Source organism: Delphinus delphis, chromosome 19, assembly GCF_949987515.2.
Source record: "Delphinus delphis chromosome 19, mDelDel1.2, whole genome shotgun sequence".
NCBI lineage: Eukaryota > Metazoa > Chordata > Mammalia > Artiodactyla > Delphinidae > Delphinus > Delphinus delphis.
Window position 1 is genome coordinate 19,186,531 of NC_082701.1, and position 18,532 is coordinate 19,205,062.

The 18,532-nt window shown below is 41.6% G+C and overlaps 1 protein-coding gene across 10 annotated transcripts in view; it reads left to right on the top strand.

The window, feature by feature from the left end:
• The window catches only part of BRCA1 (BRCA1 DNA repair associated), a 63,740-nt gene extending 45,477 nt beyond the window's left edge, over nucleotides 1-18,263 (top strand). For all 10 annotated transcript variants that reach the window (XM_059997409.1, XM_059997408.1, XM_059997410.1 and 7 more), the window contains 9 exons: nucleotides 1,699-2,009; nucleotides 4,334-4,421; nucleotides 6,666-6,743; nucleotides 7,236-7,276; nucleotides 10,042-10,125; nucleotides 14,093-14,147; nucleotides 15,683-15,756; nucleotides 16,135-16,195; nucleotides 17,037-18,263. In XM_059997409.1, the coding sequence (XP_059853392.1) occupies nucleotides 1,699-2,009; nucleotides 4,334-4,421; nucleotides 6,666-6,743; nucleotides 7,236-7,276; nucleotides 10,042-10,125; nucleotides 14,093-14,147; nucleotides 15,683-15,756; nucleotides 16,135-16,195; nucleotides 17,037-17,182 (938 nt within the window). In that variant the 3' untranslated portion in view covers nucleotides 17,183-18,263. The remainder of the gene's footprint in view (nucleotides 1-1,698; nucleotides 2,010-4,333; nucleotides 4,422-6,665; nucleotides 6,744-7,235; nucleotides 7,277-10,041; nucleotides 10,126-14,092; nucleotides 14,148-15,682; nucleotides 15,757-16,134; nucleotides 16,196-17,036) is intronic.
• Nucleotides 18,264-18,532: the final 269 nt, after the last annotated feature.

Here is an 18,532-nt window from a genome sequence, read left to right on the forward strand (position 1 = left end):
ACTGTTAGATAAGAGTTCTAGGGCCCTAGGGTAAAGTTTTAGGCTTGTCCTTTATTGAAAAATGAGTCAAATCTCTAAAGTAAGCTCTTGTTTTATGAATTAATGAATATAAATTACTATATATTTTATGCCTTATAAATCACTGTAACTGAATGGTGTGCTTTATTGCTTGTAAATCAAGGTTTTAATCAGTAAAGAAAGTTTTAAATTAATCCTGAAAAACACATTGTCATAAAAGGTGCTCTTAGACAACTAAATATTTTTGGCCATGTTCACTAGGGTCATTTTAGGGATCTCATACATTCTACTTAGCTGTGCTTACTTGCTGATGGAGTGACATTTTCTAAAATGTTTCAGGGATGGTCTGTTTTTAATTTGGTAATGATATCTGATGATTTATTAAGTGAAAAAGTTAATGATATCATCATGGATGAAGAAACAAAAATCATTTTGATTGTATTTAGTCAACTATTTGTATTTGGTATTTTTTTTTTAGAGTTTCAGTGATATAGGAAGTGCCAAAATATTCACAAGCAGCCCAAAAATTAAAGTATACATTTGAGTATAACTGAATCACTTTGCTGTACACCTGAAACTAACACAACATTGTAAATCAACTATACTCCAATATAAAATAAAAATTTTTTAAAGAAGTATACATTTGAATCAAAACCATCCCCTAAGAACTAAACGACAGAAATTATAGAAAGCAGGCTTTCTTATAATATTGCATTTAATATCTAAGATGCAAACATATTTCATGTTAAAACTGAAATAGAGTAGCATCTTAAAAATCAATGGTATCTTTTTTTAATTTTTAATTTTATTTTTAATTGTGGTAAAAAAACAAAATTTACCTCAACCATTTTTAAGAGCTCAGTAATGTTAAGTATACTCCCATTATTGTGCAATAGATCTCTAAAATTTGTTCATCCTGTAAAACTGAAATTCTGTACCCATTAAATAGCAACTCCCCATTTCCCCCTCCCCCTATCCCCTGGGAGTCAGCATTCTACTTTCTAAGAGTTTAGATACTCTAGATAACTCATGTAAGTGGAATTATGCAGTATTTGTCCTTTTGTGACTGACTTTTTTCATATAGCATACTGTCCTCAAGGTTCATCCATGTTGGTAGCTTTTTTAAAACCACTGTGTGTGTAGATAGATATAGATATATACATATCTCACATTTTCTTCATCCATTTATCCAGTGACAGACATTTGGGTTGCCTCCACCTCTTGGCTATTGTGAATAATGCTACAACAAACATGAGTGTGTGCATTTCTCCATTTTATTGTAATTAAATTAACAGGTGAAGAGTAGTTCATTGGAATGGATGTGGCATAATTTATTTAATCTCAATGTACATTTAGTTTGTTTCTAAAACCTTACTGTTATAAACAATGTTGCAGTGAACATTCCTATGACTACACTTTTACAGACCTCTTTTATGTCCTTAGGATACATTTCTAAAACTAGAATTGTTGACTGCAAGTATAAACACACAAGGCTGTTGCTACATAATACCAAATTTGCTTTAGAAAAGTTAAGCTGCTTTGCACATCTACCAACAGTGTTATTAATGTATCCATTTTTCTCTTAACTTAATCTGTCTTTTTAATTTTTAGCAGAGACTAGATGTTATAATTCAGAATTCACTGTCATATATATTAAATTTCTTTCCTCATTCCTTTCAGAGGGAACCCCTTACCTAGAATCTGGAATCAGCCTCTTCTCTGATGACCCTGAGTCTGATCCCTGTGAAGACAGAGCCCCAGAGCCAGCTCATGTCTGCAGCATGCCACCCTCAGCCTCTGCACTGAAATTACCCCAATTTCAAGCAGAAGAATCTCCCAGGAGTCCGGCTGCAGCTCATACTACTAATACTGCAGGGTGTAATGTGAGGGAAGAAAGTGTGAGCAGGGAGAAGCCAGAGTTGATACCTTCAACACAAAGAGGCAACAAAAGAATTTCTATGGTGGCATCAGGCTTGACCCCAAAAGAATTTGTGAGTGTATCCATATGTATTTCCCTAATGACTGAGCCTTCGTTGACATACCGCAATGGCTTTAAATGGGTACTAGCTGTGAATAACCTATAGGAAGAAATCTGGCAAACGAGCTCATTACTATGTAATTTAATTTCCATTACTAATTTCTGAAAACTTATACCTAGATAAAGCTATAGCATGGATTATTTTGTATGTATTTAGTAAAGGAAATAATTATTAAATATTAGCAGAAAGGTTATGGTTTTGAGTATAATCCAGAGCTTTTTTATTTTAATTTTCTTTCTATCTAAAAAAGCAAGGAGGTATAGCTCTACCCCCCAGAAGGCATCTTTTCCCCACCTTTGTTCACATCTGACTGAACTTGCCAGCATGATTAACTAAATTTAAACTGGTTCCAAGTACATGGCCAGATAGTGGCATTTCTCCAGTGTTTATTTATCTTTATCCTGGCTTGTAACACTGTTATCCAGTAGCTTGCCCTGTCAGTTCTACCCTACAATAACCCATCCCTGTTAGGATTTTGACATCTCCTGCTAGAAACAGGAGTTGTTTTGTGCTGTGGAAAAATACCCATTAAAATATTAAGACCACTGAAACTTTGTTTCTGCTTGGATTGAGCATAGATTTCAGACATCATAGGAAATTTATCTCCCCTTAATTAATCACCATTAATTAATCATTAATTGAGTGAAGATTTCTTTAAAACCAGATAACACACCAGAGTATCAAACAGATTCAATAGTGGATGCTATTTATTGCACACTGAGAAATGATTCAGTCATTCTTAAGTATCTTTCTTAATATATCCTTCCTGGAATAGAAACCATTTCTCATCCTAGCTTCTCTATAGGTTAGCAGCTCAGCATGACCTCTGTGACCAGATGTGTCCCACTACTAAAAGGGCAAAGTAAGCCTTGTCTACCCTAGTAGATACAATGAATAAATTCTCATCAATAATGCCAGAATTCTCATCTCACAACCATGTGCCCAGAACAGCTATTTGCTCTAAAAATTCATACCTATGTCTGTTTATACTGCTCTTGATCTTTTGCCACACATCTAAAATTCCCATTTATTCACTGAAAATTAGCGTTCCTTATTCCTTTGTTTTGTGAGATCAGCTTTTCCGAGAAGGCTAAAATGATCTAATCTTTCTTGCCATGGGCAATCCTGAACTGCAAATGAGACTCTAAGTGGCTTGGGTACATATTGTCTCTAAACAAGCAAAGAAGAAAACTTTTCAGCTCTATTCAGACTTGCCGAAGTGTGGTAAATTTAAATGAAAGCTGCTGACTGTATTACGCATGATTAATTCCGAAGCCTATATTAAGATGATCTTTTCAGCAGTTGCTCTTCTAACTGAACGCTGTTTCAAGGCGGGATTTCAGCAATTAATCAGTTCAGAATTGCTAATGATCCTGGCAAAGGGCAGTGGCAAAAGCCGGGGGGGGGGGGGGGGGGGGGGGTGGGGGGAGGATGTCATTAGCTTCTCCAGCTTGCCTTTTTCAGTGCCCTGTGGCAGTATGGAGTGAGGCAGCATGAAAGAAAGGCAGCCCACCCTCCATTGCAATCTCGTGGGGCACATAAATACTGGCGTGGGTGGTGATGACTAGTAAATGATGGAAATACTGGCGTGGGTGGTGATGGCTAGTAAATGATGGCCCTTGGTAAACAAAGTAATTTACCAAGCAGTAGCTGCTGATTATGTCAAATGTGTCTATAATGGATCTGGTTAATTTCTTTTACTGCCTATTGATTTTTTATTTGGTTGATAGATAATAGCTAGAAGACTCTAGATTTCTTTGGGGAAGAATATGAGTCTCTTCCAATCCTTCTCCTTAAGAGGAATTGATAGTTTTTGTACTGACCTTTAGAAGCATCTTGACTTGAACGTTTTAAAACTGTCAGCAGGTTGAATCTTGTTCTTAAGTGACATATCTGAGCATAACTTTCTGTATAGGCAAGTTACCTCTCAGCTTATAAAGTGTAGGCTGATAAATCTAAATTATAGTATAGTAGGGTGTCACTCTGCAAAGAAACTGTCTTAGGGAATCAAATGGTATCTGTTATTAAAAGGAAAATTAATATTATTTTGAATCCTTGGTTATAATTCCATGTCTGTTAGCACAGACTATTTTAGAGTTTCTTCCTCTGATTTGTACATAATTTTTATTAAATTACTATTTATTTTGAAACTTCATATTAGAATAAAAAGGATGTACCTTTTGTGAGAAAAATGGAGGTTCAAAGCTGGGATAACTAATACTCGAGCTGTGTTCTAGATGTAATTTATTATAATGTGATATTTGATTTGATTTCAGGTGCTTGTGCACAAGTTTGCCAGAAAACATCACATCACTTTAACTAATCTAATTACTGAAGAGACTACTCATGTCATTATGAAAACAGGTACACCAAGAACCTTTACAGAATATGCTGCATCTGTTGCATAAAACTACATGAAGAAATGGGCGTGTTTGTTAAGCATAGCATGGGTGACCGTCTTCCAATAGTCAGTTATTGCTTGATGAAAGAAAAATAATAGTTTTGCTATTTCCTGACCCCCTTTTATTTTGTGTTAAGATTGGAGAGTGATGAGCCAGAACGATGAATCACTTCTCCTAGTCCACCCTGCCTGGACTACACTGTGTGAGGGCTTTCTGGGAAGGCAGAGCCCGAGTCCTGGAGGAACAAATGGGGCAAAGAGGGGAATGAGCAGAAGTGAGTCTTCACTCAGAATCTGGGTGGTTGGAAACCCTAGCTAGCTCCATGACCTCACTCCACTCCAACACCTAGTTTGAGTGTGGTTGAGAGTTTTACAGGAAACAAGTCCAGTTATCAGCTCTGAGATAGCCTAGCATATGAAAAAGAAAAAAGTGAAGGGAAAAATTCATTTGTCCTACACCTTCCCCTTTTTAAATCTTAAGTATGACTTGTGTGATGACAAGGGAGACCTCAGAGGCTTTTAGCTGACTGTAAGCTAAATCTGAGTAAACATTTCAGGACTGCTAACAAAGCTCATTTGAAATTGGGCCTTATTGATACAAGCCTAATGTCCAGAGCAAGTGAGGTGATGATCCCGACACCCTACCCCACCCCCACTGGAGCGAACACCTGGAAGGTGTGTGCTCTGTTTTGAGCACCATGCTTTCTTTTCATGCTGGTCCCTGACAACTGGAGAGTGTTTATCCAGAGGTAGATGAAGAGAATGGGGAAAAGGAATTCAAAGCAATGTCATTTGAAGGACAAATGAAGGAATGGGAAGACTTAAGGGAACAAGACAAGTGTCTTGAAATATCTGAAGAGTTGTTATCTGGAGGAGGAGTTAGGTTCACTCATGGGCTCCAGAAAGCAAAGACTGGTGCCTATGGCACACAGAAGATACAGATTGAAGCTCAACTCTTAAAACCTTCCTAACAAAATGGACTCCCTGGTCCTCTCCAGGGCGTTTCTGTTCATACAGCTGAAGGTTCTTGAGCGCAGGGTCCAGACTCGGCAGGCACATGCTGCCTTAGAACTTCTAAGAGCTCAGGTTTCTACTGTGTAAAGCTCATACTACAGGGTCAGGGGACAATGCTCACAGGAATCCGATGCCAAAACAAGTTACCATGAACTAAACTGTTTTAGAGATGAATGTCATTAAACTTGAATATATCTTAAGCTATGGGTTTGGATGAAGGCTGCTGATAGGTGAAAAGAAAACTTTAAAATGCAAATTAAATCTAAAGTAGTTCAGTGTTTAAACTCAAAGGCAATACACTTGCTACTTTAAAACTAAAAATGAGCTAAGATTTCTGAGTTTAAAGCATATTATTAAGTCAACCTTCACAACAGTTAAACAAAAAGCTTTAAAAATTGTGAAGAGGGGCTTCCCTGGTGGCGTAGCGGTTGAGAGTCCGCCTGCCAGTGCAGGGGACGCGGGCTCATGCCCCGGTCCGGGAAGATCCCACATGCCGCGGAGCGGCTAGGCCCATGAGCCATGGCCGCTGAGCCTGCGCGTCCAGAGCCTGTGCTCTGCAACGGGAGAGACCACAACAGCGAGAGGCCCGCGTACCGCAAAAAAAACAAAACAAAACAAAAAAAAACACTAAAAAATAAGCAGAAGTGATTCTTCAGCTACTGCTTGCTGAAATACATTGAAAAGAGAAAAACTATGAAAATACTATATTTTTATGCCTTGCAAGGGAATTAAGAATTAGGGGTTAGGATTCCCCAAGTAGAAGTTCTGGGAGTGAAAATTCATCATTGACATTTCAAATTTAGGATTTCAACAACACTGTTTTCTTTTCCTTTCACATGTCGTCATCCAGTAAAATAGATCTTGCCCGTCCACGTGTATCAATACTACCGACATGGGTAGTTCCCTGAGCACGCTGACAGACATCTTTAGCTGGCCTTGGCATCTAGAAGATAGGGCAGACACTTCCTGTGGTCTTAACTTCGTATCAGCCTTCTCCAGACTTCCAAAGATCCACACCTGCTGGTTAGAATTAGGGGTGCTTCCAGCCTCTGAGTCTATCACCAGGGGTGTTGGAATCATCAATCCAGATTGATCTCAAGTAGCATAAGGAGCGGGGCACTCTAGCTTCTTATGGCAGCCCTTCCTGATTTTGTTTTCAACTTCTGATCCTTTGGATGTTTTCCATTCTGCAGATGCTGAGTTTGTGTGTGAACGGACACTGAAATATTTTCTGGGAATTGCAGGAGGAAAATGGGTAGTTAGCTATTTCTGTAAGTACCATATAATTTCTCCCCTCCTCCCTTTAACACCTCAGAATTGCATTTTGACACCTAACATTTTAACACCTAAGATTTTTGCTGATGCTGAATCTGAATTACGAAAAGGTCTTTAGTGGTAACACTAAACTAGCTTTATCTTTAATGCATAGCTCTTTGTTCAGATAGCTAGTGATGTGGGGGAAAATGTATTTCTTTTTATAACTAATAGGACCTAATCTGCTCCTGGTAATGTTAGCATATGAACTAGGGATTTATTTAATGGTAGGCAGAAATCCATGTGCAGCAGGCACTTTTATAATGTTTAAATTAAGCATCAACGGTGTCTCCAGAAGGAAATCTATTAAGGAGCTGTGGCTTTATAGAGAGAGGACCTCTATTCAGTGTTATTTCTCCCACACACTTATGTGAATCACTGCACCATCTACCCCCATGAAGGGAGGTCTTCTGCTCTTGTGTGACCTATCTTTTCTGTGATCTCTTTAGGGGTGACCCAGTCTATTAAAGAAAGAAAGATGCTGGATGAGGTAGGTGCTTTTACAAACTAATCAGAAAGACTTGGTGCCATTGAGTCATACTGAGTCACGAAAATTTATCTGCTTCCTGCCTTGCACTACTTTCTGAAGATTTTCCTTGATGATGTGGATCATCAAGAGTTATGCGAGGGCTTCCCTGGTGGCGTAGTGGTTGAGAGTCCGCCTGCCGATGCAGGGGACACGGGTTTGTGCCCCGGTCCGGGAAGATCCCACATGCCGCGGAGCTGCTGGGCCCGTGAGTCATGGCCACTGAGCCTGCGCGTCTGGAGGCTGTGCTCCGCAATGGGAGAGGCCACAACAGTGAGAGGCCTGCGTACCGCCAAAAAAAAAAAAAGAGTTATGCAAGCAGGGACTTCCCGGGTGGTCCAGTGGTTAAGAATCCGCCTTCCAGTACAGGGGATGCAGGTTCGATCCCTGGTTGGGGGACTAAGATCCCACATGCGGCGGGGCGACTAAGCCTGTGTGCTGCAACTAGTGAGCCTGAGCGCCACAACTAGAGAGAAACAGGCCCACCTAAATCTTACACACATACACCTTTGTAGAAAACTCTTTCACAGTTGAAAAGAATCCTTCATATTAATATGCAAATGTATCTGTTTAGAAATCTGATTCCTTCAAAGAGATTTTATTTTACTCTTTGATACTGAGACCAGCGAGAGGTAAATAAGATAGAGCGTAGGAGGAGGAATAATTTTAGAACAGCCATCTTAGAGCTGCTGGTGACAACAGATCAGGCAAAATAAAATTAGCGAAAGCAGTTTTAAACTATTATGCACTAGTCAGCATATTCATAATTAATTAATTGATGTTTCTGTTGGTTTCATTCAGTGACTTATATTAATGGGAGCCTACTATGTGCTGGGCACCAGGGATACAGCAGTAAATAAGACTGATAGTTCCCTGCTGTGGTGGGATTCATGTTCTGTGGAGGGGAGATGCATAATAAATAAAGATGTGTTTAAAATACCAATAAACACTATGAAGAAATATATAGAACAACAGACTGGCGGTTGGCCGGGGACAGAGGTTGACTATTTAGGTAAGGAGACCCAAGAAGGCTTTCTGAAAAGCTTGAGCTGAGACCTAAAAGACAAGAAAGAATTGGCCTTGAAAAATGTAGGGGGCTTCCCTGGTGGCTCAGAGGTTGAGAGTCCACCTGCCAATGCAGGGGACACGGGTTCAAACCCTAGTCCGGGAAGATCCCACATGCTGCGGAGCAGCTGAGCCTGTGCGCCACAACTACTGAGCCTGCGCGCCTAGAGCCCACGCTCCGCAACAAGAGAAGCCACTGCAATGAGAAGCCTGCACACTGCAATGAAGAGTAGCCCCTGCTCTCCGCAACTAGAGAAAGCCCGCGTGGAGCAACAAAGACCGAATGCAGCCAAAAATAAAATAAATAAATAAAAATAATAAATAAAAATTTTAAAAAACAAACCAAAAAAAATGTAGGGAACAGTGGTATAGGCAGAATAGCAGCAAGCATAAAGGTCTTAAGATGGGAATGAGCTTGGTTTATTAAAGAAAAACAGGCCAGTATAGCCAGAGAGTTGTAATTGGTGAATCATATGTAGGCAGCAGAGGTTAGACAAGGGGTTGGAGAAGGTCATAGACAAGGGCCAGATCAGGTAGGATTTGGTGTAAGTCATGGTAAGGAATTTGAATTTTATTCATAGGGTAATGAGACCTGGAGATGGTAAGAAGAATTTGGTTTGAGATGTTTGGAAGATAGGACTTACTAATAGGTTAAATTGGAAGATGAGGTAAAGACAGGAATTGGGGTAATGCTTAGATTTTTGGCCTGAACAATGAAGTGGATGTTAGTGATGTTAATTAGATAAGGAAGACATGGGGGAGGAGCATCCTGGGAGGCCGGGGAGCAGGAGGCAGGAGTAGAATCAAGAGCTCTGTTTTAGGTGCATGGATTTGGGGATTTATAGGAGACCTCCGGGTAGAGAGGTTAGTAGGCACAGGGGTACAATCAGGTCTATAAATTTGAGGGTCATCTTCAAATAGATGACATGTTTATCACCAGACTCTTCTCACTCACGTGACTAGGAAATATTAAGAGTTCTTTCACCTAATAACAACCTGTGGTTATACCCATGACTTTATTATTCTTCCTAATTCTCTTGGCAACAGATGTGGTCTCCCCTGCAATCTGAGTTTCAGTAAGAATTGTTTCTAAGCATTCTTCCCCAGAATTCTCCCCAAACCTCTAACCTCCCTAATCCTATTATTCTTTATTCCCCCAGCCTTGGCTAGTCCAAACAGTGATTATGAAAAGCCTCTTACTTTCTTCAGTATTAAATGTATATTTTATTATTTTGGTTTCATTAACTGTAAATCTCTCAATGGAAATCTGAGAAACCCTTATTTCTTTAGGTGGTAATACACATTAATTTAAGAGATCAGGAATTCTCCAGTTATCTTTATAACAGCACAGTATTAGCAGTTTAAATGCTAAGTGAATGTTCTGAGAGGAGATAGATGTTGCAAATTAAAATACGTTAAGTCCCAGTGAGGTGAAAAGCCAATTGTTAGTTTCTGCCCACAAAGATTTGCTTCAATGAATTGATTTCAGCAGCTGAGATGCTGGTCATTTCATGCAGTCCACCAGAAAAGATGATTTTGGGGGAGATAGGGTTCAAAACTGCCTGGCAATATCTGATTCCTTAAATATGATGTATCTCCTCTGTTTCCATTGAAGGAGGCTTCTCTTTCTCTGACCCCTGTGGTTTGGGCTTGGTTTCTTTCAGCATGATTTTGAAGTCAGAGGCGATGTTGTCAATGGAAGAAACCATCAAGGCCCAAAGCGAGCAAGAGAATCCCAGGACAGGAAGGTAAAGCCCTCCTCCCCCATGTTGGCAAAAAACCTACCCACCCCTCTGCATTCCTGCCCACTTCGTGGAGATGGTCTCATTCATCTTGTAAGGGGCCTTACAAGATGGCCCCTTACACTGCTAGAATACCAAGTAGGTGCATTCATATAGTTTTTTTAGTTCTTCCGGAACAGCAGAGTAAATAAGTACAGTCATTCCTCAGTACCCTTGGGGGATTGGTACCAGGACCCCCTGCAGATACCAAAATCCAAAGATGCTCAGGTCCCTTTTATAAAATGGTATAGCATTTGCATGTAACATCCTCCCATATACTTTAAATCAACTCTAGATTAATTCTAAGACCTAGTACAGTATAAATGCTATGTAAATAGTTGCCAAAAAGCAGATTCAAGTTTTGCTTTTTGGAACTTTCTGGAAGAAAAATTTTTTTTTCAAATATTTTCCATTGGCAGTTTTTTTTTCAAATATTTTCCATTGGCAGTTTAGTTGAATCTGCGGATGCGGAACTTGTTGGATACAGTAGGCCAGTGGGCCAACTCTATTATCCGATTTATGAATGAGGGAGCTTAGAGGTTTAGAGAAGTTATATAATTTGGGTTTCATTCTAGGGTGCAAATCTTAGCTGATAAATGGCAGAGCTGGGATTTGAGACAGATGTGAATCTAAAACCTTTGCTCTTTCTACTTCACGATGGTGTCTTTCTCTACAGCAGTGTGGTAAGTGCTGTGAGGGGGATGTACCCAGGCTGTCTGTGGAAGCACAGAAGAGAAAGTGATTGATAATCAATAGCTGACATCTGTGTAATGTTCACTATATCCAGGGACTGCTCCAAACACTCGACCCTATCTTAACTAGTTAACAATTTTACAGCAACCCTGGGAAGCGTGTACTATAATTATGCCTATTTTATAGATGAGAAAATTAAGGATCAAAGAGGTTGAGTAAATTGCCCAAGCTCACACAGCTAGTTGTGAACCCAACTAGGAGCTGAACCCAACTAGAACCAGTCTCCCTCCAGAATCTGAGCTCTTAATGACAATACCATAGTTTCCTGGCACATTATAGAAGTTTTCACCCAGGAGAAAAATTGATTATTCTAACAACTTTACAAATGAAAGACTAGAGGCCCAGGAAGATTCAGTGACCTTCTTCCCCAGATCATACTGTAACAGATGATGTAGCCAAAATTATGTTGTTCTCTCAAGGAGAAATCCAGGCAAGATTTCACACCAGCCTGTCAGGCCTGAGTTGGCTGCTCTTGGGTCACTGGCTGAGTGCTTATGCTCCTGGTCTGCATTTCTTCCTTTTTCAAGTGTGTACCACTGGGCATGTCAGAACATCCACATACGGAGCACCTCCTGTTCCTTTATAGAACTTGAGAGAGAACCAACAGAGATGATTTTCTAAGGAAAACTGCTTTGGGAGATGATCACGAATCAAGCCCTGGAGCTCTGAACCCTTGGGGTCAGCCCACCCTCACCCTCTGAGCCTATCAAGTAACTTCTAGATGCCAAGAAAAGCTGCTGGCCCTGTTTCTCCTTCTGCCTGCACCTGAGGGGAGCTCTGTGTGAGCCAGTCCTATGTTTTATTCCACTGGATACAAGGCAGAATCAGCACCAGATTCTTCCCTCCTTGAAAGGAAGTTCCAGCATTTGGAGTTTCGCCCTGCATTTGGGGTGGCGGTTGTGGAACGTGCCTGGTCAAAGTAGTGTCATTCTGAAAACACCACGTGTCACTGTAGCGTTCTCTTGTGGAAGAGAAATGTATTTGTAGAGGTGAAACTTCAAATTTCTGATCTCATAACTAGACATCCTCATCAGTGAGTGTCAGCCTGGATGTAAAAATTCCTAATCTTGGGCTTCCCTGGTGGCAGAGTGGTTAAGAATCTGCTTGCCAGTGCAGGGGACACGGGTTCGAGCCCTGGTCCGGGAAGATCCCACATGCTGTGGAGCAATTAAGCCCTTGCACCACAACTACTTAGCCTGAGCTCTAGAGCCCACCTGCCACAACTATGGTAGCCCACATGCCTAGAGCCCATGCCCCGCAACAAGAGAAGCCACCGCAATGAGAAGCCCGCACACCACAACGAAGAGTAGCCCCCGCTCGCTGCAATCAGAGAAAAGCCCGCACAGCAACGAAGACCCAACGCAGCCAAAAATAAATAAAATTTTTTAAAAATTCTTTATCTTTTGTACTTTTTGTGTCAACATTTGGCTCCAGCTGGCCACCTGAGGAGAACTTTTAGCATTATGAGCATCTAGATCCTGCCAACAGGTTGGAGATGCAGTTTATTCATACAGATAGTGAGAATGGCACAGGTGGAGGCTGTCACATACAACAGAAACAGACTTGTCCTGCTGTCTGTCCTTGTTCCTCTGACTGAGATTGAAATGGGATGGGGGGGGAGTGGGCATTTGCTAAAAGGCCATCTTGTATTTTTAGCTTCCTGATTTTTCTCTACCCCAGTCTCTCTTATTTGAAGGGAGGTGAGTTCTAGGCCTAGACAATTTTCATTTTAGTAGAATGGGGAGAAAGAAAAAGGGTCAAGAGAACAAAGGTTACCTAAATGGTATGTATCCAGCCAACTGACACAAAGTTAGATTTGTTCTTTGAAACGATACCCAAGTCCTTCCCTAAGAATTCATGCCAAAGCATGTGTAAGAATTTGCCTGTCCAACAGAGTAGCCACCAGCCACAAAGCTGTTTACATTGTAATTAACGAAAATTAAATAAAATAGGAAGTTGAGTTCCTCACTCACCCTAACCACATTTCAAGTGCTCATTAGCCACATGTGACTCCTGGCCACCTTATTAAAGCAAATATAGAATATTTCCACCAAAACAGAAAGATCTTTCGGACAGTCTGTTGAGCACTCTTAAGTGGAAGAGGTACCTGCAAGGTGCATTGTGATCTGTGTCTCCTGAAAATTTAGGCAGTAAGCTCAGTGAGGAGAGGCACAACCAGGCTTCCCTTCTAGATTAAAAACAACTTAGGTTGCTGAAGGAACAAGGGCCATTCGTAGAGCAGTGTGAAGGCAGGAACAGATGTTCTGGGGCCAGGAGAAAAGGAGCAGGTACACTAAAATAAACATAGACCTCTCTGCCAGTTAGGGTCAGGGTTAGTATTGATGTATATATCAAATCTGGATAAACATCAAACTTCAGCTGATAGTTTGAATCTCTTGCCATCCAAGCCTTTTATTAAACATAAAGGAGGACCAATTTTTTTCTTCTTGTCTCTAACGAGAAGTAAAATTACCTGCAGAGGTCATCAGGGAAGAGCCTGGACCTGATTGGTGGCAAGGTGGGATGCCCAGCCCTTGAATGACAAAGTATGACTATAGGGTAGATCAGATACATACACACATGAAAAAAAGTCTAAAATCCATCAGTGTTTTGAACATTGGGCTGATTGTCTCTGGGAAGTAGCAGCAGAAATTATCAGGTGGTAAAGAAAAGAAAAGGAAAGTTCTTATGATATCGCTTATATGTAGAATCGTAAAAAAAGGGAGGGGTACAAATGAACTATTTACAAAACAGAAGTAGTCACAGATACAGAAAACAAACTTATGGTTACCAGGGGGTAAGTCGGGGGAAGGATAAATTGGGAAATTGGGACTGACATATACACACTACTATATATAAAATAGACAGCTAATAAGAACCTGCTGTATAGCCCAGGGAACTTTACTCAATACTCCGTAATGGCCTATATGGGAAAAGAATCTTAAAAAAAAAAAAAAAAGTGGATATATATATATAAATGTATAACTGATTCGCTTTGCTGTACACCTGAAACTAACACAACACTGTACATCAACTATAATCCAATAAAAATTTTAAAATTTTTTTAAAAAAAGGAAAGTTCTTCATTTTTGAGAGTCTCTATATTGCTTTTTATAAAAACCCATATCTTTTATAACTAATGTTTCTTTCTCTCCACCCCTCTGTCCCTCTCTTCTCCCAGATCTTCAAGGGCTTAGAAATCTGTTGCTATGGACCGTTTACCAATATGCCCACAGGTAAGAGACTGACTGGGAGAACTGCCGAATCCAGCACCAGCCTTTCCCCTACGTCATCATCTTAATGGGGGTTTCCTCATATGGGTGAGATATTCCAGAGGTTATTCTATTTCTCTAGCACTTGTCAGACAAAACCACACCAAAACATTAGCCCATGGCAAAAAAACTAGCCCTGTGCCCCTTCTCAAGAGCTAGAAGGCAGTGAAGAGTTAGGATCTAGGACACAATATGTTCTGTGCTCAGTGGGGTAGAGCTGCTTTTACTGCCCTTTGGTCTAAGAAAGGGGGGAAATAATAAGTTAGGGAGAAGATACCTTTTGGGTTTGTAAATGTCAAGAAGGAATTCTGCTCCTCCTAAACCATCTCCATTTGATACAGAGATGAGAGCACAACAGCTGCATAAGCCCTGTGGGCCTGGGGCCCCACATAGGCCCAGAGCAGAGGGAGACTCTTGATGAACATTTTCTAATTAAATTTGACACTGAATGTGATGTTATGTTGAGGAGTGCTATGTGGCTCAGCTCGGAAGTTGTGAGGCACTGAGGCCCTGGGGTGTGCCTAGATTTGGTTCGTTCTTTTCCAGACAAAGGCTACCCACCTTTTCCTCTGTACCCACTTCTGCCCCCAGGATCAGGTCCTCTTACTCCCCCGAAGTCAGCCTTGGCATCTGGTCAGGGACAGATGAGTGGCAGCAAAAGAACCTGGCAAAGTAATTTTGATTCTGTATTGGTTATTGATTGGGTGTTCATGAAATTTCCAAGCGCCACTCAAAGGTTTCTCAGGGTTTTTGTACTTTGGTATAATGAGAACGAGGGTCTCTAGCAGCTGTCATTTTGGAGGTAAGTTAATTGACCTCGGTTCACTCAGCCAAACAGGAGCACCTCAGCAATCCTCAGAAACGGGCTGATGGTAAAGAGACCCAGAGGTGACCAGGAGCCACCCAGTGGTCAGTTCTGCTGCTTTTCCAGGTCCAAGTGGAACATCTCTTCTGATTTTTTCAAGTGATTTGATTCCAGCTCAGCATATAGCCTTTCCCCACTGACGTGCTGAGTCTCTGTCCAGGATGACTTGTATTTTCTCTTGACTGAATGAATTATCTTCCTATCTCTTGACATTTACAATAATTACCACCAAGTATGGTGCTGTCAGTGGCTGTGATTATCAATCACCACACAGAATTAGGCAAGGAAGGAGGGATGGTGGGTAGGTAGTTTTTCACAGTGTCTTAGCCAGCAGTTTAGCAAATTAATGGAAATGAGATCTTCGATTTTTTTTTTTTCTTTCTTTCATTTGACTTTCAGACCTTATCTACCAAGTGGCCTTATGGGGACTGATAACCAAAGTAGGTAGCATATCCGTAGCAAATTGACTTAGAATTTGTAGTTTAAGGCCTTTCCGTCCCTTTGGAGCAGAGAAACAGGGACTCTTCCACTGAGAAGTCTTGCTGTAAGCCTTCATCCAGAGGAGCGTGGGGTAGAGAGCCCAGTTAAATATGTAGATTACTGTGGTGATTTTAGGTCTAAATGTCTTATTTAGATCAACTAGAGTGGATGGTGCATCTGTGTGGGGCTTCTGTGGTGAAGGAGCCCTCATCATTCACCCTCAGCCAGGTAAGTGTTTGGTGCCCTGTCGGGGGAGGACACTGTTCTGTCCTGAGATTGAGCGAGGCAGCACCTTTCAGTCCCTATGAACCCCCCAGTGTAGCCTTGGAAGCCTCACTTCACCCTCACCCTTCTCTGCCCACGTACCTGTGCCAGAAGACTCCATCTGTAAGGGATAAGTAAGGGCTTGAGAGCTACAAATACTAAACAGACCCAGGGAAGGCTCTTTCCCTCTGACCCTTCCTTTTTGACATGTGCCCTTCCCCCTCCTTTGCATGGTTGCCCCCAGAGTAGTGTGCTTCAGCAAGCTATCAAGAAATGGTGAAGTGACTGTCGCAAAAGTCCTGCTCTGATACCCTCAATGCTGTTTCCTTTCTGGGGGTACAGGGTACTCAACCAGTTGTGGTCGTGCAGCCAGATGCCTGGACAGAGGGCGGTGGCTTCCATGGTGAGTCTTGCTGTAAGCCTTCATCCAGAGGAGTATGGGGTAGAGGACCCAGGTTAAGCGTGCAGATTACTGTGGTGATTTTAGGCCTAAATGTCCTGTTTAGATCAACTGGAGTGGATGGTGCACCTGTGTGGGGCTCCGGAAGGCCATAGGCACGTACCTGCGTCATATGGGGTGGGAAGAGTTTGATTCAACACAGGTCACCCGGTGCTTCATTAATGTAGTTCTCAGCACATTCTAGGTGCTCAATAAATATTTGTTGAATGAATGGCTAAAATGTCCTTTTAAAACTTTTTTGTTGTTTGTTTTGCATTATAAAAGTACTGCATGAACTGTTTCCGGGAGGGGGGGATGTGCTTAAATATGAAAATTCATCACATAAAATATAAATGAGCACAAACACAGCAAAATAATCCCAGCAATCCCACCACTTGGAGATGATCACCGGAAAATTCTACCAGGCCTGGTTGTGTATGTATGTACACACATATATTTTATACAAATGTGATCATGCTCATCATACTGTTTTGCTTTTTCACTTAAGATATGGCAAACATGTTTCCACGTCATTAAATTGCAATGCTGTTTTGCTCTCTCTGGTGACTTTTCCTTTAACAGATTGGAGCTCATGTTAATAAAGTTGCCAGAGGCTATAGGCTTTCACCAGCAGTCAGTCCTCAGGCTTTTTATGTCCTGAAGCACTGCTGAAGATCAGTGATATTGCTCCTGCCTAAGTCACTCTAAGAACTCATCCAACTGGTTGCCCCGAGTAGATTGACTACAGTCTGGTCTGGGGAAATGTGAATTGACACTAATCTCTGCTTGTGTTCTCTGTCTCCAGTCATCGGGCAGATGTGTGAAGCACCTGTGGTGACCCGAGAGTGGGTATTGGACAGCGTAGCCCTCTACCAGTGCCAGGAGCTGGACACCTACCTGATACCCCAGGTCCCCAGAGCTGCTGCTGATTCCAGCCTGCCATGTATATAGGGGATAGGGCCCATCTCTGCAGGACCTCAAGAATGAGCTTAAGAAATGACCTTTTTCCAGGCCCAGGGAAAGGCCTCTTCAGTCCTTCCACAGCCCCGATTCCTAAATATTTTATGTACATCAGCCTGAAAAGAACTTCTGGCTCTGCAAGGGTCCCTTAAAGATTTTCTGCTTCAAGTCTCCCTTTGAAATCTGCCATGAGCACAAAATTGTGGCAACTTTTCACCTGAAAAGAATTTAAAACCATTTAAACCCCACCAATTGAGCAAGATGCTGATTCATTATTTATCAGCCTTATTCCTCGTCCTGGGGCTGTCGGCTTCGAGCTGGAGGCAGAGTGGTTGGTCTCAGGAGAAAAGCTGGTTTCCCTAAATTTGTTTCCCAAAACCCTTGTGTTCTTAAAGTCCAGGAGTCAGATCCTTCAATGGAAGGTGAGTACTTGGGGATCTGTGCTGTGACTTATAATCAGAACAGTCCTTGGACAGCTCTCAAGTGTTGGAGTGGAGCATTGGGGAGGAAATCCAGAGGCGGTAATGGATATAATATGAAATTTGAGGGTTAATTAGAGGAGAGGGGAGTCTTGCTGACCCTGATCTCCAAAAGTCTGGGCTATAGTTGCTGGGCTTCTAAAGAATTTCTTAGCACTCATGTGCTCTGAAACAGCAGAATCTTTTCAAGAATTCTGGTGTCCAAAGAGAATCTTCTAATTCCCCATTAGTGACAAATAAAATGTTTTTTGTTGTAGCTCTGATATGTAACCCATTCCTCTTGAAATATAAGATCTCTGATATGAATATTTCATGTCTGTAAGATGATGGATCCCACCAGGAAAGGAGCTGTTTGCTTTCCTTGAGGTAATTTTTTTCCCTTTGCTCCCTATTGCTGAACTGTACAGATTCATAAATAATTTTGTTTGCTGAAGGAAGAGAAAGTGTTTTTCATAAACTCATTATCCAGGACTGTTTATAGCTGTTGGAAGGCCTAGGTCTTCCTTAGCCCCCCAGTGTGTGCAGGCAGTAAAGACTTGATTGTACAAAATATGTTTTGTAAATGTGCTTTTCACCTGGAAATAAACTTGGTAGCAAACACTTCCACCGAGTATGACTGTTCTGAAGGCTCACACCTGCAGACTTTCTCAGAGCCTTTTCTCACTGTACTTTCATCTCCTCATCTGTAAAACGGGGATGATAATAGTACCTACTTCCTAGGGTTATCAAGGGGACTTCAAAACATTATAGGGCTTCCCTGGTGGCGCAGTGGTTGAGAGTCTGCCTGCCGATGCAGGGGACACAGGTTCGTGCCCCGGTCCGGGAAGATCCCACATGCCGCAGAGCGGCTGGGCCCGTGAGC